The sequence below is a fragment of the Gopherus evgoodei genome, chromosome 2 (assembly GCF_007399415.2).
Source record: "Gopherus evgoodei ecotype Sinaloan lineage chromosome 2, rGopEvg1_v1.p, whole genome shotgun sequence".
Classification (NCBI taxonomy): Eukaryota; Metazoa; Chordata; order Testudines; family Testudinidae; genus Gopherus; species Gopherus evgoodei.
The window spans coordinates 172,916,789-172,943,030 of record NC_044323.1 but is presented as its reverse complement, the minus strand read 5'-3'; the positions used below and the strand labels follow the sequence as shown (position 1 = coordinate 172,943,030).

The window sequence follows — 26,242 nt, the reverse complement described above, 5'->3', positions numbered from 1 at the left end:
TTACTTACTAACTGTGAAAAGCTCGATCAAGCCACCACACATCCCCATACATCATGAAATGGCTCTTGAATACATTCAGGAGCGTTTCTGGGGCTAAGACACACACGATCGTGTTCAAATGTTGGTGCTGAAATCACCTTGTGCCCCCACCTTTCCTTTTATAGGCTGAGACCCTCCCCCCTTCTTCTAATCCTTCTAGGACAGTATTGAGTTTATACAGATTTTTAAAAACACACACGACAGCGAGAGAGAGAGAGAACATCAGCGTTACAACGATTTTGCCTGAGTGTTCTGTATTTGTCTAAAGGATCTAATTTTTATGTTTCTAAATTATGCTGCCTAAGACAGAAGCCCAGCTAATTTCCCAGGCATAAAGTTAAGAGAAGAGTTAATTGCTGGGTGGTAGATCTTCAACCAAAGGGAAATGTATGGGCTCCACGACCTCTGGATAACCTGGGTACCTTGGCACGAAATCTCTCAACAATATTTACTTACCTTGAAGTTGCTATTTTATTTATTTATTTTTTATTTCTTAAGGCATCTTTCGAGATGGTTGGAGCTCCTGGGCGAGCTCTAATTATAGTCAGCAGAAATGTGAATGGCTCAATTTTGCAGGAATTGGATCTTAAAGGTGCTGGATAGAGAAGCTTATTGTATTCCTTCTGTCTCTCACGCCCAGACAAACTGGCGTTTTCAAAAAAAGCTTTACAATCCCCTCTGACTAGTTTGAAAGATATTTGAGCAATTAGGCATTAATTCGTCATGGACCAAAGTCAATTTCACTAAGCTATATCAGTTACCCAAACTTTAAAGCGTTCAAGCGGTGGAAATGTACATTGAAGTGGAGGTAAGCAGCAGGAAATAAAAACAAGGAGTGGACAGAAAAGGAAGACGAGAGGAAACAACCGGAGGAATGTTAGTGGCAACGGTTTTTTTTTTTTTGTTTTGATTTTCTTTCATTTTTAGCTGGAGAAAGCAATAATATGCACTTCAGGTCTTCTGTAGAAAGATGATTTTTAATATCAAAAGAAAATTAACTGGAAAGCTCACCGGTCAAATCCCAGCCAATATATTTCAGGTACATGATGAGGGGAAACAATCGTGGAGATAAATCTCAAATTTAAGAAAGTTAAACAGGAGCAGTAGCAATGGTGTTTGAGATCTTCTCTTACATTTAATTTCCAGACTTTTAATTTGCAAGTGTCTTTTACACAAGAACAAACAATAAAATTAATTAAAAAGCCCCCCCCAACATTTTACACCGATCATGATTCTCCTCCAATCAATGATGTCCAGCTAAGATGCAGAGGACAGCCTCCACCAACCGTCAGGGGGATTTTTCTAGGGGAGAGGAAAAGCTCATTTGGAGGCAAAGAAAAGGCTCAGGCGTTGGGGTTATTCTTCATGAGTTCCACATCAGCTTCCACCATCTCTTTCACCAACTCCTGCAAGAAGGAACAGCTTGTGGTGGTTATTCTGGTCTTTTGGTAGACTGAAAAGCCTGTTGCGCTTTTTTTTTTTTTTAAAGTTTAATTGCCAATCCATTGTGTGAAACTCAAGGCACTAAAACCAAAACCAACCCCACCCTTCCGACCCCTCATTTTCTGTATCATTTCAATTATAATTTTTCTTTTAGGGAAAAGTTAATTTTGATATTAAGGGCAGCAAACAGAAGTCCAGGAAAGCAAATCCCGGGGGGCTGTCAAATCCAGAGACAATTGAGCAGTAATTTAAAAAATACCACAATTTATGAGAAATACCCTCCCGAAGGATCCGCTATGAAAATAGCAGTGACATGAAATTAAAATGCCTTATTAATAGAAACCTTGGTTTGTTTTATTTGTGTATTTCCATGCTTTAAGATGAGTGCTGTGCTTCTTTTCTGCAGTTTTATTCCGCCGGGGCTTGGCTTTCAAGGCTGGGACTGTAATTAAAGCTAACCATTTTCCAAAATGTCCAGCACTACAAGATTCAGTCCAAAGAATATTAAAGCATTCAATCCTTCAATAGGAGCAGCTGGATTCTTAAATAGCCTTCATGTAATCATTATTGAAACAGCAATTTCTCTTTTTGTTAATCAGTTAAGAGCTCCCCTCTTTCCACAAAGCTACACAAACACGGCAGGAATAACACAGTCCAGTAAGAGAACTTACATCAAAAGTGACTCTGGGTTTCCAGTTCAGTTTTTGTTCTGCTTTGGTACGATCTCCTTGAAGAAAATCCTGGGAAAAGGAAAAGAAAAACCATTGCACGACCTCTTTGTGTGTTCCTTGTTGCAGTGTGTAACGTTTGCCACTGCAGTGCTTGCTCCGTATCTAAAGCATCTTGAGGCCCCCAGCATCTTGTCTTTAAAAGACTGAAGCTAGACCAAAACCCTTCAGGCTAACGAAACTATTGGCCTGGCTCCCTTAACAGGTTGCAGTTGAGGTGGAAAGGTAAGGCAAGGGCCACACAAAACTGCTGACAGCTATTGTCTAGCACCACTTATGTACGAGGCTCCTCTGTTCACACGCATGTCCCTGTAAGTCCTTGGCTAGATCAGCATCGTTACAGGACACCCTTAGACACGCTGACAAAAATCATTTATTTTTGATTGTGCAATTTCAGTTGAAGCTCAAATGCCTATAAATCACCAGGATGCACATTTAAAAAACCTAGCACAGGCTATTTAAAACATAAGGAGTAATTCTTCTTTACATCAAACCTTATTGACTCTTTAATGGTGAACCCTTTACATTAAGTTGTCATATGTCCCGATCACGCTACTAAGAGAGCTGTTTCAAATTATTGCATTTTTTCCCTTTTGGTTAAACAGAAGTAAATCACAAAGCAAACATGACAACTGAAATGTTCTCTCTAAAATAAAAAACATGTGATCGTGGAAAGACAGCACTGGATAACTGTTAGAAGCCCTGTTACTGCATTGTTAATAGGGCAGTGATGGCAGTCCAGCAGATAACCTGGAGAGTGAAAGCTTTTGGCACACTATTTTTACAAGTAGTAACTTGAACATGCATGTGGAAATAAAGGTAACTGGATATATAACAACTAGATAGGGAGAAACTACCCTGAAATAGTATTACAGGAACCCAGAAGCTGTTAGTCAACCACATCTTTATGATTCAAGCCTATTTAAAGCGGCACAAACACACACATGCTGCATCTCTAATGAAACTGAAATATTTGATTATTTATTGTTTCTAGATTAAACATTAGTTATACACATATCCCCCTTTGCTTGAATTTATATACACAACTCACCTAAAATACAATTAAAAGCTTTCTGTATGTGAAAGGATAGCTGTATAATTCCACAGCAAATTGTTTTTCCCCTTGAGGGGCGGGAATGTTTGGGATAAATTCTGCCTTCATATTTGACTTCAGTGATGTAACACAGCAGTTTTGGTGTCTCTAAAACTGGAAAAATGTGTTTTTTTCCCCCCCTCCTTCCTCCATCCTTTCTGACCAGTGATGGAGCTAATGAGCATTTTGTGGCATCAACTCTCCAAAAGAAGTACTGCTGCACACACAACGTTCCAGATACCATCTTCTTGCATGCCTGTGATCATGTTAACTTCCAAAAATTGCCTCGCCCTGTGCCAAATGTAGGAAATGCTTCTTCATAAGTGTGCTACATAAAACTAGAGTTCACTTCCAGGAGCAGAGGAAAATCACCTCAGGTACTGTACTGCAGATGGGGATGTGGAACAAACAGCTCTGTTGAGAATGAATTATTAAAAATGCTGCCTGGAACAGTCTGTATGCTAAAAATAATGCTGGCTTCCTCCAGAGAAGACTAAACAGCCAGATCAAAACAAAATAAAATGACAAGCAAAATCATTTTGTTTTCCTAAGTTCTCCTAAACATTTCCTATTGCAATTCTATCAGGGCGTTTGGAAATTGCAATAGACATTTGGGGCCAAATTCAGTAAAACCCTTCCCAATTTGAGTAATCAGATTATTTCTCTGAGTCAGGAATACCCAGGTGAGCATAGCATTGTAAAATCTGGCCCTGAAATAGGAAAGACTCACTCTCATTGACTTTGAATCAGGTTCTAAATCCAAATGGAAGTATTTAATGCATGCCCTCTCTCTCTCATTTTAGTTTAACATGCATTATATACATCCAGAAGTAAGAAAAACCCTCTTAAAATACACATTTCTGTACAAAACCAGTTCCCTTTCAATCAATACCAATGCAAGCTGTTTTAAACATTTAAACCATTAGCTAGTAACTTAGTATTTTTAATATAATCTAATTTAAAAAGTCTTAATGAAAAGGTATGTAATAAAATCAGAGTTTCATTTTTATAAACATTGTATAAAATAACAATTTTACACCCACAATCTTTATTTCAAAAACAGATTCTTTCAAAACCCTGCCAAATCTAGGGTATTTTTTTTTTTAATTCATTGTGGAAAAAGGTCAAGAGACATGGGATGTCATTGTCTCATTGCACAGCAAATAAGTTTACAGGAAAAATCTATATACGCTGCTTTAAAAGGTTTGAGAACAGTCTTTAAACTTTCTAACAAAAATGTTCTCCTTTACAACCATTCATCTCCAAAATGTGTTTTTCAATTCAAACCCTCCATTCAAAAACGTAAGCACTCAATTGTTGATAAGCAAAAAATAAGATTTGTTTTTCAGATCAATGAAAGTTGCAGTGATTACATCTGTATGGTGTATATAAGATAACACAGAAGCTAGTATATGAAATCAATTTAAGAATGTAAGATAAAAAACAAAAGAGAAACCTTTACAAAGTTCACATACTTTAACAATAAAATAGTAAAAGTATTACGGTGCTTAGTTTGTAAAAAGATTTACTATATATGATAATACAATTTTCCCCATCTGATACAGGTTAAAACATTTTAAATGACTTTCCTAAAGAAGTTTATATACTTTCTTGAAACCCTATTTTACAATAAGATTTAGTTACAAATAGCATTATATAACCAGAATTTCTTCCTATGGCTGTTTTTAAGCTGTTCAGCTATAAAAGTTAGTAGATAGAAGAGAACGTGCATATGAAAAACAATATTATAGTTTAAACCAATCATCATAACATTACAACTACATTCAAGGACTGAATGTATTGTTACTGAAAGCATGAAACACAGAATGGAAATGTTCTTCACGATGACTGGAAAAAGCTATTACTGATTAAAGGATTGTATTGCAGCCATGTTTCCTGTATTTTTCTACAAGTAGCTCATAATATGAAAACAATAAAGTAATTACAATTCAATAAGAATATTTGAAAACACTCTTGTAACTGAATCACTGCTTGTTTATGTAATTAAAGTCTTTCATTGAAACTAGAGCTGCACCTATTTAACTTTCAAATTTAGTCTTATAAAGTATTTCTGCAGGATTTTTTGTATCGTGTTTTAGGCACACAATGTATAAAAAGAAAGTTCCTTGACTTCATGTAGAATTCAAGGGAATAGACAGGCAACTAAGAGGTTTTGTTTTGTTTTTACCAAAGCTCAAAATGGTAATTGTTTTGTGTTATTTTACAGTACTTGGACTTTGCAAATAAAACAACAGTGAAGTGTTTACGTATCCATTTTAGGAGGAAGTGCCATTACACTCTTATTTTCCATGAAAAAGAAAATGAAGCATATAAATGGCAAGTTTTACATGTGAGTTACAACTTGTTCCTGAATATGGAAAGCTGAGCACTCAGTGAAGTAGCTAAAGGGGTAAAAAGGCAACAGCCAAATTGTCTGTTGCCATTTAACACTATTGTAACAATCTCTGACAGATTTAACTTCACTTAGCTGTGATAGGATCTTCTCTCTAGGCCAGGGAAAAGAATGAATCTGATATGATCTTTTCTATTTGTCTAGCCCTCTCCTCCTCTGTTTATAATTATAGCTTAAAGCTTAACTGTGCTAAAAAACAACCAAAAAACCTCCCACCCCCTTAAAACCACCTCTACATTTTATTAAATCTGATTTTATGGAGATTCAGTTTTATAGTTCAATCCAAGCTCAAACAAATAAACAAAAAGGTGCACACATGAGTACAGAGAAACTTGCTGTGTAGTGTGGGCTGGCATTTTTTAAAAAGAGTTCTAAAACCCAGATAAAAAAATGTAAAATATTTCTGTGTAAATATCACATTTCCTGAGCTCTGGTTCTGAGTGTCATCACTACTTTTATTTTGACTCATTAGGTGAATGATCTGGTTTCACTGTGCCATTTATTACTCTCTAATTCAATTAAATTTAACTGAAAATTTGAAAAGACTCAAGACAACATGAGGGGCGGGAAAGCCTACAGATTGCTTAAAAGTACTGTAAGTTTTCTCCTAACACTACAGTTGATCTAATCACATTTAGATTAATTCATTTAACTCAACATTTAGGGTCAGATTCTGCCCCCAGTTACACCAGTGCAAATCCAGAACAAAACTAACGAGGTTATGGGTGCTATAAAACACCTACGGTGAAATGCTGACCCCATGGAAGTCAATGGCAAAACTCCCATTGACTTCAACGAGGATAGAATTTCATCCCTAAAATAGACAGAGTTGACCTGAATTGTAATAGTTCTGCAGTTGGAAAGTTGTGGTGGTCACATTCACAAGATGATGCATAAAGTTTTTCTGGAAGGTGACTTTTTATGTCACAAATATCTTATAAACTGATAAAGGGGTTAGACGAAGCTCTGAGAAGTCACTAAACTAAGTGCCTGTTCCTGCAATTCTTTGCCTGAGAAAGGTTGTCAGAATTGGGCTTCTAGGTCACAATGTTTTCAAGAATGTAGTAATCTGAATGCCCATTTTTCTCCTCTATCTGATGTATTTCCTTCTTGAGACAGCCCTCTCATCTTTGACTTATGCTATGAAAAAAACAACCATTTAAGTAGTCTGTAATATTGTATAATTTCTCCATTTCTTTAATTTTTGGGGCACATGCTGAGACCATCTGATCTTCCCCGTATGTATTTTATTACGCAGAATATCCTTCCCTCTTCAGGTACTTTTCGGAGCAGTTTTCTTATGTAGTTTTAATAAGAGATCATGTAACGCAGCTCATTGACAGGTCAGCCCAATAGCATGTTTGGGTGTCTGCTACACTTCACTGTTAAAACATAGCAGACTTTGTTAAATCATTTCCTGAAATCAGTTAGTTAGGGAGGAGATTGATCAGTCAGATAACCCATGATACTCAAGATGTATATGCATCGATAACTGCAGCAACTGCGTAATTCACTTGCTGTCGCCCTTATCTTCTATTCCCCTAACACTCCCATTACTTGTCACCAGGCTGTGTTATACTATGTGCCTTAACTATGGCCCTGTTTCTGCAAAGACTTAGGTGCGTGAATGGTCCCATTGACTTAAATGGAAATATTCACTGTGTAAAGTTAATCACGTGTGTAAATCTGCAGGATTGGAGCCAAAGAGCCTCAAAACACACATTACTGAGCTCAAACGAAGAAGTACATGGAGCTAGTCATAATAGTCTGGCAGTAGGTGCTTGCAGGACTGAGCCCTCATACTCTGAGACTTTCAAGGCAGGGGACGTTGTCTTAATTTGTCTGTAAAGTGCCATACAAACTATAAATATATAATAAAAGACTGACTCCTGTAAGCACTGTAAAGAAGAAGGGAGTGTTAAGATGAAGTGTGTCAATAAGGAAAGCCCCAAATCTACACACAAACAGAGAAAACATCTTGAGGCATTTAAGAAGGGCAGTTATTGAGTGGCATTCCGTTTTCATTTTCCACACTCTTCTTAGAAAAGCAAAGTTGTGGAACAGTTAACATATCAAGGGAATAAAAGAATGCCAGTGAATTTAGTTCCCTATCTAAATTTGTTTTAAGGTGGCATGAGCAGGCTAATTTTCACTCTCATGTCAGTGATTTCTCTCCCCCGAAATATAGTACTTTTCACAAAGAGCCCCAGAGAAAGACCAGCAAATGCCTATATGGTGGAAACCCTCAAAATGAACTTGGATATTGTGAAACTCCATTGGCAATATAAATCCTGACCTTTTTCCTAAGTCTATTTTATATGCAAAAATTGTTTGCTTAGGAAACTTCACATATAATCCAAACACTTCTGTGGAATAGAACGACTTCAGCATGGGGCTGATTTTGAGAGGTGCTGAGCACTTGCGATTGACTTCAGTGGGCTATGGGTGCTCAGTACCTTCAGGATAAGGCCCAATCAAAGGGTTCCATTGTATGTGCTAATATCAACGAAACATAAATCAAATGAGATCAGCCTTTCCTCTACCACAAACCAGACACATTACAGCAGTGTCTTTAATTGATCTGTTTGATAATCTTTAATTTGATCAGTCTCCAAAGAGGCAGGCATGAGAACTCACAGCAGTAATAAACAGAAGGGTGATAATTAGTCATGAATATTCTCTCTCCTCTCTTTCCTCCCCCCCCCGCCCCCACTTTATTGCTGCGTATCAGCACAAATTGAAGCTGAAGCCAGACCTCTCTTTTAATGACAGGGGGTGATAAGAGACATGAAGAAAACAGCAAACTGTCTGGTCTGCTCAGGAAGTTGGGAATCAGTGGCATTGTCCATCAGGGAGTCCAACAGAATGCCGTCAGTGCTAAAACAATGCTTCAGCTCAACTTCAGGGAAATTGAGTCAGTCAGCACTGGCTCTGACAAGCACACTGACATTGAAGATAAAATGGCAAATGGAGCAAAACAGAGGGAGCTGGCCCTCTGCATGGTATGATTCTCGTCGCCAGAGCGTTATCGCTTTGATGGAGGCAGTGCACAAGTTAATCAACACGAGAGCATAATGCATGGGTACCTCTTAGGAGAGCATATGCAGACATTAGGTTACTACAGTTATTATCTTTGTGCAAAAGTCAGCTGAGTTACATGCCTAATATGGTAAAGTTTTAGTTAGTCTTTTCATTTGCCAGATGAAGCCTGAGAAAATGTCTTGGTAAAAATTATTCTTTAGTCCAGATAAAATTCCTCCTGAGTTTGGGCTTGATGAGAAGACCACTAACTTTAAAGGGCTCTGGATCAGGCCTTCAGTTGCTCAACACAAGTGTTCTTTACTGGAGATTTTTACAGGCCAGCTACTGTTACAGTGTAACCAGTTTGAGCCCAGATACTCCTCAGGAACATGAGATTCATGTTTACATATGTCACCATCCATACATGTGGAATAGTCTTACAAGAAGAGTGCAGGAAGCCCCACAACTCAGGACTTTTGAAAACTAGACTGGACACTAGAGATGGAAATTCTGGCCCTACTGAAGGCAATGGCAAAACTATAATTGACATCAGTGGGGCCAGGATTTCACCCTAGAAATGTACCGTAGGGCACAATCCTGCATTTGCAGGGAGATAAACTGGATGAGCCAACTTCGGCTTCTATGATTCTGTAAACACAATGATAATCCCAGTTTGGGACACTGCAGACACCAACGAAGGCTTCCACTTAATGAGATCTTTTGAAGTGTAACAGGTGCCTATGATAAGAACGGTAAGAATTCCAGGGAAGATGAATTAGATTAAATCAACTACCCTTGCACATACCATTTATTATATAAATCCTGAGTATGGTGAAAAAAAAAACTGAAAACATGGGACAATATACTATTTTGTGTGTGTATGTGCATATATTCAAATTTAACACACACACACACACACACACACACACACACACACACACACACACACACACACACACACACACACACTGTTTAAATGAGTGGCCACATAGCAGCTGAAGACTGAAACCTTAATTACAGTGCATTGATTTTGCTGCCCCCCACTGCAACACAGAAAACTTGTTCAAGCAGGCTTTGGGTATGGCTACACTTACAGCTGTACAGCGCTGGGAGTTAAATCTGTCTTCGTACAGCTGTGTGGGGAAAGCGCTGCAGTATGGCCACACTGACAGCTACCAGCGCTGCAGCGTGGCCACATTTGCAGCATGTGCAGCGCTGTTGGGAGTGGTGCATTGTGGGCAGCTATCCCAGCGTTCAAGTGGCTGCAACGTGCTTTTCAAAAGGGGGGGTGGGGTGGAGTGTGACCGGGAGCGTGGGGGAGACAGAGAGAGTGGATTTTTGGAGCTGACACTGTTCTCAGCTCCCTGCCTTGCAAGTTCTAAGGACTGGAAGATACACAGCACCAGCCTTCAATCATTTTAAAAGTTTCGAGCCCTTCCCCCAACCTTCTTATTCACTAAATGCAAATTACGCACTCCTAAATAGCCTTCAGATCACATAAAACTAGATGATCATAATGGTCCCTTCTGACCTTAAAGTCTATGATTCTATGATTCTATAAGCAGCTGCTCAACACGGACTCCCCCCTCTTCCTCCCCCGTGTGGCTTCTCTTCTCAAGCAAACAGCTGTGAACATTCTAAAGCAATTCCCCTGCCTGCCTCCGCTCGCTCGCTCAGCAAACAGGAGCTGTGTTTGTTTTTTAGATAAGCAGCTCCGGGGTGCCCGGAGTTCAGCCACTCTTCCGGTCTGTTGTGAACAGGCATTCTGGGATACCTCCTAATACCCTGGAGGCCAATTACAGTGCTTTTGGTGGCCACACTTCACGAGCAGCATTGCATCACCAGCGCTGCAATCATTGCACCCCAAGCAGACCAGGTGTACAGCCAGCGCTGTAGCCAGGGAGTTGCAGCGCTGGATGTGCCTTGCAGGTGTGGACAGTTACTAAGTTGCAGAGCTGTAAACCCATCACCAGCGCTGCAACTCTCCAGTGTAGCCATGGCTTCAGACTATATTAGAAAGTTGTGCTGCTTTAACTACACTGGTATAGTTAAAGTGATACAACTCCCCTGGTGTGGATGCAGTTATAGTCGTATAATGGTACTTTATACTGATGTAGCTATTCCTATATGGAAAGGGAATAATTACAAATCACCTTTATACATCTAACTGAAATAGTTACACAGTACCAGTAATGGTAGACCAGACCTTAAAGATGCACATGTAAATACACATTCTTTCCCTCTGATATTGTGTATCCAGCCAGCCAGGCCCACACATGTGCACAGAGCTAAAAACCTTTGGGTTAACTTGCAAAAAAAAAATCTAAGTAAATAACTTGAAACCACATTTTATTACAAACAAAACAGAGTTGTTCAAATTTTCTAGAGAAATGAGTGAGCTTTACTAATAGTGGGATCCTTCTAGAAGGCAGTACAGGAGGCAAAATGAGAAGGTCATTTCCAGTTGTGACATCACAGAAGAATACCATTTTAGCATTCAGCCCATCTTTTCGTTAGTAAATCAATTTTTTTGTTTGTTAATTACTGAACTGTATTATGTTGTATCTTGTGTTCCATTATGCCCTGATCTTTTGAAAACTCTTGTGGAAGTGAATGGGACTTTTGCCTGAGTAAGGAATGAAGAATTGGGTAATCACATTCTGATTCTACAAGCACTTGTTACCAGGCAGAGAGCTTATTATTGCAAGTGAGAGACTCTTTGCCATAGATAATTTTTAATTACATCTGAAGATTATTTTCCTCATCATTTCCCCTTCCTGTCATGCTTTTCATGGTATCATTATTTATTTATTTATTTAACTATATTATTAAAGTTGTTTGATTTCAAGAGGATTAATTATGTAGTAAGAAATGTGGATGAAGGCGGTGGAATCAGGTATTCAATGCTTATGTGGCAAACTGCTGACCCACGCTTAAAAACCTTTGATACGTTCACTGATCTGCTCAGCAGGGTGAAAATTGAAAACTGGCCTCCTGCTATGGTGCTAAATTTTAACTCTGCCACAGAAATACAGTCCATCACTTTTAAAAACTATTTATTAGTTTAAAAAGTGATAGTAGGTTTGCCAATCATTGCTACGTAAGTATCAGAAACGAAAATGATAATCACAACAGTGAGGTTTTTATTTTTTGGTCAACCTATTTACTACTGTGGGCCACATCCAATACTACCCTGATGGCCCTGAGGATGTCACATGGGCCACAGTTGTGTGTTGATTGGGCTGCAAGTGGCCCACGAGCCGCGGGTTGAGAACCACTGGTTAAGAGAAATGTTATAAAGTAATAGAATAATCAAATCTCTATTTAACAGGGTGTTACCATATTACAAAGTGAATCTCTTTACAACATCCAAGCCATGTGATTTCTGGGGATTTCATTAATTTGAGTGAAACTACTGTCTTGACTCATATTTAGCAAACCAGGCATTTCTATAAAAAAATTTATAAAATTGGACAGGTGTGCCCCCTCCCCCCAAGGTCAATGCACAGTGTTAGATATTTGGTTACCATTTAATCAAAATTCAAAGTATCTATCTGTTCTCTGTCTATTTTGCTGGGTACATTATTGATGTGTTAATTTTTCCATAACAACCACCTATATTTTTGGAAACCATTTCTCTAGTTCTGGATTATTTTTCTTAATCCAGTTAGAGGTTATCAGTAGGCTAGGAGCTGCAAACAATTGAAAGATGAACTCTTCATTTCTTTGAGCATGACCATTTCTGCTAAGAAATCTCAGGAGATTATTTTGATACAAAACTAGGGATAAAGCATTTCACTAAAAAACAACCTCCCTCCCCTCCAAAAGGGATAATGAAATCTGAGTTTCATTTTGTCTTTGGACGTCACCTCCAATATTTCCCTTTATAGACTCTCACGTATATCATGACTGCTTGACAAAAAACCCCAAACTAATATATTTTAATTCTATAATAGGGATGTCTAAAGGTACGTTCCTATCACTGTTCTACCATCACTACTTTGTTATGATGTAAATGTAATATCTGAGGAAGGAGAATGTAATTAACTTTTTATTAAACAAAAACCTGATTTTTTAAAAAATGAAAAGTTTTTTTTCCCCCACAAAAATTTGAGTTTAATCAAAAAGCCATTTTCGGACTAAAAAAGTTTTGATGGAAACATTTCAACAGCTGTGACCATCATATATTATTTCCCTTTCTTGGATATATGTTTAGCTAATAACCTCAAACCGTTAAAGGCTAAGTTGTGACTTGGACTATAGGCCTGGACAGAAAAGTAAAAACCCCTTTTACTCTGATACTTTGTCTATTCGGACCTTGGATTCACTTACTTTCTACCCAGGAGCAGGTGGGCAGGAAGCAGGAGGAGAGGGAAGAGGTGGGGAATGAGTGGATTCTTGTCTCCAACCACTCATGTGGAGTCAGCATGAGAGAAGGGTTAATAATTTGCTGCTGTTACAGGTCAATATATATCCCAGAGACACAATTCCTTTCCTAGCACAAAACAACTATATGCTGCCCCTTGTTATTGATTGTGTTCTAGAGACACAATCTAGCCCTAAATGTCTTAATTACCAGTCATACTTGATTCATTGTCTATAAGCACTTTTTCTACCTGCATCTCAATTAATCACTGATAATTGTCAGAATCAGATATCAGCAGAGGATAACTGGAGATAATGTAGGATTTTAATGTTTAAAAGTTCAAGAGTTATGTTTACCTTACATGCCTAACAGCCACAAAAATTATCTGTATTTAAAGAGAGCCATTTGAATGTGCAAAGAGTAAAACAACGGGGGGAGGGGGGCGGGGAGGGTTCTACGGGCCCTCCATGAAGCTGGCACATAGGTTGCTTTATTTCCCCTCAAACATTTCTCATTACAAAACTAATGATCCATGAAAGGGTTAAAGTAAAACACAGTAGGATAATTTTACATTCTGAGCATGTCCTGAAAGTATTCTTCAGCATGCTCGATAGAGAAGGAAATCCAAGCAGTGGCCTTTCACATGACATCATAAAAGCCTAATTTATCACCAGCCACCAAACATCTAGAAAATCATAACATCCTTTCAGGAAAACCATGTGCAAAATAATCAGGTTTACTTTGATGAAAGCTTTAGAATACAAGTCCAAGTAGGATGCTACAAATAGTAACCCTTTGCAGGTACTTACCATAGCTAACACCTCAGACTCATGTTTTGCCCAGTAGGAGGCTGCTGCATTTCCTGCTCATAAATAAGTTTATTTTTATATTGTATAGTTATGCCACCAAATCAGACGGTTGAAGACAAAGGGTCAGATCCTGGCCAACGTGAAGTCTGCTGTGCACCACTCTGGTGATAGAAAGCAGTTTTAAGAGTGGCCTAAGTGGCCAACTGAGGACCGCCTTTGCATAGGAAGATCCCTCCAGCAGTTCAGAGGTGATTTAGATGGTCTTATGCTCCCCTCAAGTCCTGGTGCAGGTGCCTCAGGGTTGTAGTCTGAGCACAGCTTTCATGATCCTCAGCTACTGGAATAGCCATTGGGGGTGGACATTTGGTATAAAGACAACACTGGCTCCCTCCCCTTTTGGTTTCTGAGCTGAGCATGCTCAAATAGCCCCAAGAGCTGGGCTCACAATCTAATCCATCAAAAAAGGCTCACTTATATATTACATGGCCTGATTTTCAGCATCAAACACCTGCAGCTTGTTGAGTTCAGTCAGGAGCGGCGCCAAGCTTTTTGGCGCCCTAGGCGGGGGTCCTTCTGTGCTCCTGGTTGGCAGCAATTCGGCGGCGGGGTCCTTCCGCGCTCTCGGTCTTCTGGGCACTTCAGCAGCGGGTCCCTGAGCGAGTGAAGGACCTGCTGCCGAAGACCTGGAGCGTGGAAGGACCCCCCGCCGCCGAATTGCTGCCGAAGACCCGGAGCACAGAAGGACCCCCCACCGCCAAATTGCCGCCGAGGGTGGCAAAATGACGCCCCCCCGCCAAATCCTGGCACCCTAGGCGACTGCCTAGGTCGCCTAAATGGAAGCGACGGCTCTGAGTTCAGTAGGAGTCGTGGGTGCTCAACACCTCTGAAAATCAGGCCTCAGAGTCACATCAGGCTATAGGTGGAGCACGAGGGAATAAGTTAGTTGTGGATCATCCTCAAGGTTTGTTGAAGTGTTCTACCAACATCATTTGTTAAAAGCAATCACAAAAATTAAAATCCTAATCTGGGCACAAGGAAGCCCTCCACCCACTTACACACTGCATGTAAGCTGTACATTTCATCCAAGGATCCAAAAATACTTTACAAAGATGAGAGAGAGGTCTGTCTGTCTATCCAGGACTCAAAGCATTCTGTGTATTCTAAATGGGTGATTTTTCTGGCCCAGTGAAAATACACATGGACTTATCATAATGTTATTCTAAATCTCCAATTAACATTAATTCAAGAAGCAAAACATGACTGAAAAAATCAAATAATCTTGCATTTACAAAATAAATCAAATGAGTGCATTTCTTTGATTTAAAAATTAGATATTCTAGAACATAATATATGACCATGCACATATTTTAAGTGAACAACATATTTAAAACTCTCATTGTCTTTTGAGCGAACTGGCCAGCATTTATGTAATGTTCTTGGATTGCAACAATAAATTCAGCTCACTGAGCAAAGTGCCTTGGAATCTGGCCTTAGAACGCTTATTGGTCAATGCCCAAGTCTTGCTGATGTGACGTGAAAAAATAACTTACTTATTGTTTTGTGTTTTCAGAAATTGGTAATAAAAGCAAATTCTCATGTTACTAGTCAACTTTTGAGAATGAAAATAGGAATACTATGCACAAAGGATGCTGGATCCAGGGAAGGTCTCTAGGCAGGAAAGGTTGAGGAAAATTTTCAGAATGCTTTTTCCCCCTCCCCTCTCTCTTTTAAAAAGGAAAAAACAAAGACAAAAACACAACAAACCACCATCTAACCACAAATTCAATAAAAGCTAATAAAATTATCTTTCTATAAAATAAGACAAACATTTCCTCCTTTGTTTCTTCCATCTTCTCCTTTTTCTATTCCTCTTTTGCGGCTTCTTCATTTTCACGCATTCTTTCTTCAGTCATTTTTCAGTGTCTGTACTTCCCCACAGACTACCTGGGCCAAATTAAGCAGGGGTAAGAGGTTTCATTCTCCACAGACTTCTGGGGAGTTGCATTTGCTTACATCAAGTCTGAATTTGGCCCATTGTCTCTCTTTTTTTCACTCTTAGGAAATGTTTTATGCTCCCCCCCCTTGTTAAACCTTGTTCCTCTCTTTTTCAAGACATTTTTTCTTTTCTCATTTGATGTTTTTCTCTCTGACTCAATCTCTCTCACATTTCTCCCTTTAGCATTATTTCCTTCCCACATTTCCCATACCTTAGGTTCCCTCCATTTTTCTTCTTCTTGCACTCCAGTCACCTCATAGTGAGATGCCCCTATTGGTCCTTTCTCTTCTTTTCTTCGACACTGATTTTGCATGCTTCATTCTCATGTTGTTTTTCTCCATAGGTATTTTCTACCTCCAACTTCTTCTGCTCTAGTCTTCTCTCCCTGTTCCCCCAATCTCATTTCCGTTTAACTTGTCCTCCCAGTGACTCCTCTGGGTCAATGAGATGAAGAAACTGCAAAGCAAATCTCATCAGCCTCTGAATTTTGAGGAATATGTTGCAGAGGGTGAGAGAGAAATTGCAATGCCATTCACACAATGCAGATGAGCTGATAGGGCTAAAACTACTGTAGCATCTGGAAGCAAATGAAAAAAAGCACACAGGATTCACTGAAGTCTAAGGTGCATCTTCTTATCTAGAGTAACAAAAGCAGTCATATACCACTATTAATGTTCACTGAAGTTGCCTAGGAGTGAGGCTTCCATAAATTTGGCAATGCACTCACCATATATACATTAAACATATGCATAATATGCACCACTCCTTTTCACAGCATTGCCAAATGAAAAGAGCGCTGCTTTAAATCTGTTCTCTCTATGACCTTCTTAGCTTAACTACCTTCAATTAAATCAAGAAAGGACTTTTTGATCTGCTACCAAAAAAATCTTGATTATTTCACTCTGTAGCAGTCGTATATGAAAAGGTATTACAGAAAGGGGAAAGGTTTCAGAGTAGCAGCCATGTTAGTCTGCCATCTGCAAAGAAAAAAACCAGGAGTACTTGTGACACCTTAGAGACTAACAAATTTATTTGAGCATAAACTTTTGTCTGCCACAGCTCATTTCATCGGATGCATGTAGTGGAAAAAGGGGAAAGTTAACATTGTCTAGTGATCCTTCCTTAATTACCAAACCTCTTTTAAGTCCAAGAGAAAAAGAAGCCCAGAGCAATTTTCTGTGGAGCTCAATATGCAGCAGTGGGCACTGGGTTGGAATCTCCCTAAACTATCACCTGTGTGATATTTGAAATGCAAGATGCATCCATTACTTACTTATCCTGTGATTAAACTGTCCCTTAGACACTCAAACAGTAACCTATTGCCAAGTTTCAGGCTGAATTGTTCTTCAACCAGGCTATAGATGGCCTCATCCTCCCCTGATATTCAACTGTCCCCCATGTTCTTTTAATTTTCATTTACATGGTGGTAGCACATAGAGGCCAGGCAGAGGTTCCATTGTACATTCCCAACACACATAATAAATGACAGTCCCTACTTCAAAAAGCTGTGAATCAAATGTACTCCTGAAAAATGCAAGCAGAATACTTCTAAATCTCATACGTTCTCTCCTGGGTAGGTCACTTACAATTCCTACCATTTGGCTTATTTGATTTTATCTATTTCTAGAGTCAGGGAGCAATATTACCCAACACAGAGAACAATGAATGACAGAACTGTCATGTATCTGTGGAGAAACTAAAAAGCAGCTGAAATAATGGGCTAGATACATATCTTGGTAGTTTTATTCTGCTAGTAATTTGAGCAAGGCTCAAAGTAGAACTATTACTGATAAACCAAAGTAGTTCTGGATTAAAATAGCAATCTAATGTGACTACAAGAGATTCCTCAGAGAAGAAAGCCATGTGTGTGTGAGAGACCAGGACAATATACCTTAGATCATATTTTGCTCTTTCTGTTCAGTAGGTTTGTATACTAGGTTGATGAGATTTCCAGATCTGCACTTCTGCTAAATATGGTCAATGTTTAAACAAATACAGTCAATATAGAAATCTCTGCTTTCCCATCTTTGTGTCGACTTACCTGTTTTGCTCTGTCTGACTAATGTGAGAATGATTTCTGACTCACCTCTCTGTTGGATATAATGTAAAACACAATAGCAATGGTGATTGATATTTTAGGCCAGATTTTCATAACACTGTGTACCCATGGCTGGCCAAGTGGATATTAAAATGACGAGTTATACAACTAACTGGCTATTTGCATATGCAATTACTACTGTGTGTGATCTGTACGATCAATCATGGTTACTTGCATGCAAAAATAAGGCACATAGGTCCTGATTCTCCACTACCTTTATCTTAGATAGTCATTTATACATCTGAGTAAAGTTGTTGTGAGATGCTACAAACCTAATTAGGTGTTTTACACTTATTTTGCACATGTTTTGCACAGGTATGGACTAGACAAGGTACAATGCAGTGAAGATACATGCTCATAAATGAAAATCTAGCACCCTATTACGAGTATATGTTCATGAGAAATGACAATGTACTGTACAACATATCCAATTAATGTATGACAAGATAAAGCAGCATATATAAGGATTACTCAGTTCACATAGACTAACATTTGCAAATTGGGTGCCTAAAGCTAGGCACCTAAATTCATATTTAGATACCTACTGAAAAGTTCAGGTATTTTCATATGTCTGCAGGAGCGGTGGGTTTTCAGCACCTTTGAAAATAAATCCCCTTTTTCCAGATGCCCAAATACAGATTTAGGTACCTAATTTTACATATCCAAGGTTGAAAGCTTTGACCATATTGCATAATCATAACTGTTAGAATCACAAACCAAGTAAACTTCAGCAGTTCAATAAAACTCTCCAATATGTCTAGCAGAATATTTTGTGTAAGTAATTTCCATTCTTTTGTGTTCTCATATATATGACCACATCCTGATTCACTACGCAGGCAAACTCCCACTGAAATAAACAGGAATGTGGCCAAGTAAGGACTGAGTAAACAAATGACTAAGGACATAGCAGCTTTTGGATATTAAACAAACAGGAGCTTTTTAATATTCATCCTTAACATTGTCCATTATTGTTAGCATCCCATCAGGCTAAACTCCTGAAATGTTACAATATAAATAAAGTCTACATTTTTACCCAGTGACTGTCTCATTTCCTGCTCTTTCTATTGCCTTTATTTATTCTTCCTTTATCTGAGCTTGATGTAAAGCTCATTGAAGTACACGGGAATTTTTTAACTGTCTTCAGTGGACTTTGGTCTCTTTTGTGGGTATCAACAGCAGACAAGAAGCTCCTTCCCAACCTTCCCCCCCGCCTCTACATTGGCTGCTCTTGTTCATTCCCCAGGGCATTCTGTTCATGACTTTCCCTCTTTCTACTGGTGATCCATCGTGATCATTCTTTGTTGCATTTTTCCCTGAATCCCAGATGGATTTTGTTCCTCTCCTCCTACTACCTTACCTTCAATTTCCCAATCTATTCCAGTTTCTGATCCTACTTTTTTCATGAATCTCTGAACATCTTCATGAATCTCTGAACATCATGATACACACAAATATCAATCCTGAATCCTGGGTCATTTATCTGTATGTGCAGCAGGTGTATCATTAACTTGGCTTCTTCTATTAATCAGCTTGCCAGTGGGAATAGTTCCTCACTTACAAGGATTGGGGTAAATTATATTTGGATTTATTATTTAAGATCAGTAAATATTAAAATGAAGGCTACTGTATCTGCCACAGATGAAAAATCTATGTATACTATATTTATCAGTGTGAAACATTCATTGGTTGATGGTCCCAAGTCCTTCTGGGAGGGTCACAAATCTACAAGATGTCTCTAAGTACTAGATTTTGCACTTGGATTTTTGATTTAGCTGAAAGATGTGTAAAAACACATGCAGCCAGACAGTTCCTTGGCTATCCATCTGAGAAAGCTCTAGCGCAGAAGTTATTGCTTCCAAAGTCAATTGTAACTTATGCTCACTAAATTGGCTCCAGATCTGCCCTTTTCAGACAGTAGCAAAGGAATAATTTATTCTTTTTGTGAAAATCACCCGTGTTTAGCTTAAACAGCCCCTCTTTCTGATTCACTATCATAAATACCAAAGACATGTGGACCCAAGAGCCACAACCTTTGAAGAACAGCAGAACAATGGCGAATCAAACATTACGGGTAGCGGTGTCCGTCAGCACTGCAAACCGTGCAGCCTATTCCAAATATAGATCTGCAGTGTGACTCTGAAAGCAGAATATGTACCTTTGCTCAATCATCAGGTTTCATGTTTAATTTCCTTTCCTATTTGCACCAATGAAATTTATACCAAAAATTTCAAAGATCATGAATGAGCTGTTCCGGTTTATAGTAACCTTGTGTTTTGATCCTAACACACAACATGCATACAGTTTTATCACATGAAGGAAACTTGTATCTAAATAGAACGCTATGAGTTCAGCTCAAACTGAGATGCTTGCAGCTTGACAGGGGATACTTTGATGGCACTCGCCACCTGATTCTGTTTGCTCCACTGTGAATGATACTTAGTGGACTTAACTCCCTGAAGAGAAACTGCTTCACAGAATATTGACAGAAATAATATCCCACCCCACTATTTTAGAGTGACTTCTTTCTGGGCAATCTTCAGTAGCACCAGCTACCCAGTGGGGACCGCTGATAACAACAATTGCCTGAGGAAGGTAGGCTCCATTAAAACACTTGTTGCCAAAATGTGTAGGTGAATGGAGGGAGGAGAAGCAGAAGGGAAACTCACTCCTCCAACAGTGTTTACTAGTAGAATGAGCAACAGAGGCAGAGCTCAGTCTGGTGCTGAAATTAGATACGGAGGTTTTATGATGGGAAATCTATTCTTTATATGACAGCTACATTTCTCATCATGGATCATAAAAACCAGATGATCCACCAGATTACTGCTCAATTGTAACTTGCGTCCACAATAAAAATGTCAATTTTCTCTATTGTTTTATGACACTGGCTAAGTCTGGAATGCTTTCAAGCAGGATACTGATGTTAGTTGTGGATTTAAACAGACCCGGAGTATTTATAAATGGTTATTTATGCAATAATTATTATTAGCAGTGGTAAGTGTGAGGAATGATACCAGGATCACTGATTCAATACTATCACCAGGAAGATTACTAAAACATCACCACTCTAATGTAAACAAATAGTTCTATTTGTAATTGACAGGAAAGGGTATATGACAATCACTTAATTTCTGACATTACCCTTCCCCTTTCAGACAAACATACTATCCTATTTCCTTTTATGATAAAAGCTTGTCCACAACAATCAATTCAAGAATATAAAATTACAAGGTCTAATAACAAATAATAATATTAATAGTATAATTCCTTGTATTTACATAGTACCTTTCATCAGATAATTTCCAAGCAACACGGACACAGGGAAAGATTAACTGACTCTTCCGAATATGTATAGTAAGCCAACATCAGACCCGGGAGTAAAACTCAAGGTCTAGCCACTAGAATGTGCAGTGGAAATATGAGTTTTGCAGAACTTCAGCATCACTGGAAAATGTGGTACTGAAAGCAATTATTATAATGGATTCTCCTCAAAGGTTACCATACATTTTGGTAAAACACTAATGTGGCAAAAATTCTGCGACACAGAAGGAAACCCCGACAGTGGAGACTAGAGGTAACCAATGTACCCAACTTTGCCAGCAGAGCTTGTAATTTCTTTGACCCAACAAGTGTGTTCCTAACTAGGGGGTTGATTAAAAGCCCACTGAAATCAACAGACTCTCATTGACATCAATTGTGCACAGAGATGAAGTGTTTGTGTGTTGCAGTGAGCTGGGGCTTAAGGCTATTTCTTTTTTGTGTGATTAATTTCTTATTTATTTTAATAAAGAAACAGCCAATGAAAAGTACACAACGGTAAATTACTTACATCTTCTGTATGTTTCCAAATACCACACGTTTCACAGGATCATCAACAGAGTTATGCAACTGCGCAATTTTACAACTTGTCAAAGCTGCAAGACAAGTACTTACACAGACATGACACGTTTGGATGGGGGTAACAGTAACATAAAAGGAGAAGAGCGGACAAAAGAAGGAAGGAGGGGACCAGTGGGGCGAGGAGAGAGGGAGAGAAAAAGTGGAAAAGATTAGGTGGAATGGAGGTCTGGCATTATTTGAGCCATCTCAACATTTCTTATCCAAACGTATCTAGAAACAGGGTACCGCTGCTCTATTCTGGACATAAGCCTACTCTTCCATTTTCGTAAAATCATGCGCTCAGTGATCATTGTAGCCCAAAGTCTTTATGGTGGAATTAAACTCAGCTTAGCAGGTATATCACCTAGGATATAATTTTTGGCTGAGGTTTGGTTGCTCAAGTCGAGCGCTATTTTAACCTCTTTCCACGGCTGCCTGACTGTGGGACAGTCCCACAGCATATGCATCAGGGTTCCTTTTTGTTTGGGACAGCGCCAACAAATATCTGAGGACAAGGGCTTTAGCCTGTGAAATCTTGGTGGCATCCAATACATTTTCAATAAAATCTTTTGTTGTATCAAGTGCAGCCTGAGATCAACAGAAGCTTTCACAAGGAATTCCAGACCAACGGAATTTCTTTTCATTAGTAAAGTGTACATGGTGGACACTGGTATAGGTATCCTGGAGCACCCACAGAAAAAAAAAAGTGGGTGCTCAGTACCACTGGTGGCCCCATGGATCAGCTCCTCCCCTTCCCCCAGCATCTCCTGCCTGCCCATGGCCCCACTGATCAGCTCCTCATCCTCCTTCCCAGCGCCTCCCGCCTGTCACAGATCAGCTGTTCCATGGTGTGCAGGAGGTGCTGAGGGGATGGGCTGGAGCGAGAGTGGGGCACGCCTAGAGGGTAGGTGGGAAGGGGCGGGTAAAGAGGCAAAGCAGGGGCAGAGCAGGGGTGGGAAGACATGGGGTGGGAGACAGGGCAGGGTGGGGCCTTGGAGGAAGGGGTGGGGTAGGGGTGGGGCCTGGGGCAGAGTGGGGATTGAGCACCCTGGGTAAATGAGGAAGCCAGCACCTATGGACACGGGCCTGGGGAGTTCATGAAGCATTTCTAAGGTTCCCAATAATTCTGAGGTCTCTGGCAGTCCTAGAGCATCTGGCCCAAACTGATAAGTTAGCAAGTGTCATATTTGTAAGTACTGCCACTCCACTGTGGATGGCAGGTCGTAATGTTTCTTTAGTATTAGAAAAGGGACAAAGTCCTCATGATGGACTAATTGGGAAATCCATGATATCATGTTCAGCCAGTTCCTCCAAATTATAGATTTGTTCTCAATTTGCAAATCTGCATTGTCCCAGATAAGGCTATTTCTATTACACATGATCAAAATGTATTTCCCAAATGATTCAAAACCAATTCCTCCTCCCCACACAATAAAACAAAGCCAGGCTTCAGTGAAGACTTATGTCCATACCAAGTTCCAATCTGTAGCCACTTTTTCTTTAGCTTTGTCTAAACGGTATGCCTGGACTATTTTAAAATGGAAAAAGGATCAATAACAGAAGGGATTCTGCTTCAACTTGGTAATTACATTTGTGTTTGGACACAGAACAAGCATAGAAAATTTCATCCCAAAAGACAAGTGTTACAGAAACCCCCAAGTGTGCAGATGTGCAAGATTTGGAGGGCAAAGGGTGTAAATAAAACAGTTTTGCAGACTCAAATTCAGCAGGTGCTGTCAAGCTCCCACAATGTCAGAACAGAGTAAGAACAGACTCCCAGTCCCTCGGTTTACAATGCAGTCCTCCAATATTGTCTACATGGATGCTCTGATGAACTCTTCACCCCAAACCTCACCCTTCCCCTAAGTGGCATCAGAGATGCATTGTGCAACCTGTATCTCTAATCCTTCTTTTTTCAAGGCTGACAGGGTAATCCATGTTCTTTACAGACAATGTCTTTCCAACATTCTAGAGAGCTGGTACACACCTTCTCAGTCAATGCCAAACTCCCCAATGTTATATAATTATAATTAATAAAAAAAATGCCTCCAGAACAGGTATGCCTGATTGTCAGGATGACGCCAAAGCAGCACATACCCCTCTGAACTACAACTGTCTTAATTTACCTGGTAAAACACGAACTATTGAGGTACTATATTGAGTGCCAAAGTACATTTGCACAAATACCAGATTTTGGCCACTGCAAGCCTTCTGAGAAGGTGGCCAAAAATGTAAACCAAGTGACTGACCCAATCTTGCCCTCCTCTTGTCTCTTAACTGGCCAGAGATCTCAGGGAGAAATCAAGAGGGAAAGAAACTGGAGAGGACAAGAAGTGGACTGTACCTATGAAATGTAGGGTCTCCCTCTAAGCCACTGGACTGCCATAATCATGGACGATTCTATAGGCTTTAAAGTATTATAACTGTGATGTAGGGAGCTCTACCAGCCATGGTGATTGTGTACAGATGCAGCACCTTTATGATCTGGAACATTCTGGGTGTAATAGAGTACTTGTCACTTGGAAGCCAGTGTGGCCAGGGTTAAGGCTAGAGAATGAATTGGAGAATTAAATGGGGCTGGATATAGTTAATAAACATGATACCCTCTTCCTTCACTTATTATGTTACTTCAATTTTTTGACTGAACTAAAGTCATCATAATTAAGTTAAAAGGCATAACTGAAATTTGGGAGATAGCAACAACAACTAATTCCCTTATTGTGTCCACAGAAAAAAGTAAAAATGTGTACATGTGCAAAGACCTATCATGCTTTAACAACATTTTAATTGGCATTTGGATGCCAATTCTACGGCACACACAAGAACTCTAATAAAATTCCTTTACCCCCCTTTGATCTACTTATATCTTCAAGTGCAGTGATGGCAAAAGCTTCGGCAACCATCTGGTGTACCCCAAGAAAATTTTATATACAATGACACACATTTGTATCTTGTTTTAATCAAGACACTTTGTGTTTTTACTTGAGTATGGGCAAATGGGAAGGGCTGCACCCCACCCTCTCAACACAGCACCTCCCTCTCCCACCCAGTGTACAAAATTTTCTCTCTACCTGGATTTAAGTTTTTAACTTAAATAACACAATAAGTTAGCTATTGCACTTAGCTTGCCCCTACACTTTCTCCATGGAGGCCTCTATTCTTACCCAGAGATGCCTCTCCCCAAACAAGCCCTATGTTCTCCTTGTATCCTGCTTGGAGCTAACTGGACCCATCTGCCAGTATGACTCAGCAGTTACCCTGAATCTTAGAATCAATCCATTCCTATGGGGATGGGGGCGTTCCTGAGGCTACATCTACAGTTTCTACATTACACACCACTGGTTGTGGTGTGAAGAGTTTGTGTAGCTACATGCCACTGTGAAAAGCCTGCTGTGTCCACACTACAGTATGTAGCTACATGTGCCAGTGAAAGGTTCCGGCACGGGGAAGACAGCAGGGGGAAAAGCTTCAGCTGCTCCTTCCTGCTGGAGCCTTTCATTGTGGTGGGGAAAGGCTCCCCCGCCCAGCCTTTCCCTGCTAGGGGAGTCTTTCCTGCAGAGGAGAAAGGCTCCAGCAGCATGGAGGCAGCGGGATGTTCCACTTCTAAAAACAGGGCCACCCGGGGGGGGGCAAGTGGGGCAATTTTCCCCAGGCCCTGGGCCCCGCAGGGGCCCCCATGAGAGTTTTCCAGGGCCCCTGGCACAAGGTCCTTCCCTCATTCCGGGGGCTCCAGAAAACTCTTGTGGCACCCGGGCCCTTGGAGCTTCTTCTACTCTGGGTCTTTGGCGGAAGGACCCCCCGCTGCCGAATTACCGCCGAAGTGGGACCCGCTGCCGAAGTGCTGGGTCTTCGGCGGTAATTCGGTGGCGCGGGGCCCCCATCACGGGTCTTCAGGGCACTTCGGCGGCGGGTCCCAAAGCAGAAGGACCCCCTGCCACTGAATTACCACCGAAGCAGGGCCTCCCGCCGCCGAAGATCCCAGATCCCCTGAATCCTCTGGGCAGCCCTGGCTAAAAACAGCAGCATAGATGGGGTAGCATGGCTTGGGCAAGTAGAGAGTATGCAGGGTACGTACTCATACCCTTCAGGTGTGTCTTTACTTGCCTTAGTTGTGCCTCATTGGCTACACTGCTGTTTATACCCATGCTAGGTGGGCTCAACAGCATGAGAGTACAGATCCACTTAAAGAAGTGTGCAGTGTAGATGTACCTTTAAGATTTCCACATGGTTATAATTTAATTCTCTTTGTTGCTGAAAACTCATTAAATAGATAGAGATATAAAATATATTGTAATTTAGATTTCTACATAGTAATAAAAAGTAGTGACATGACTGGTGACAACTCCATGAAAGAGAA

At 40.0% G+C, this 26,242-nt stretch overlaps 1 protein-coding gene across 1 annotated transcript in view; it reads right to left on the bottom strand.

Moving 5' to 3' along the window:
* Positions 1-989: 989 nt before the first annotated feature.
* The window catches only part of GMDS (GDP-mannose 4,6-dehydratase), a 547,433-nt gene continuing 522,180 nt past the window's right edge, over positions 990-26,242 (bottom strand). The window contains exons 10-11 of the mRNA XM_030552293.1: positions 2,154-2,222; positions 990-1,445 (exon numbers count right to left, since the gene is read on the bottom strand). Of these exons, the coding sequence (XP_030408153.1) occupies positions 1,383-1,445; positions 2,154-2,222 (132 nt within the window). The 3' untranslated portion in view covers positions 990-1,382. The remainder of the gene's footprint in view (positions 1,446-2,153; positions 2,223-26,242) is intronic.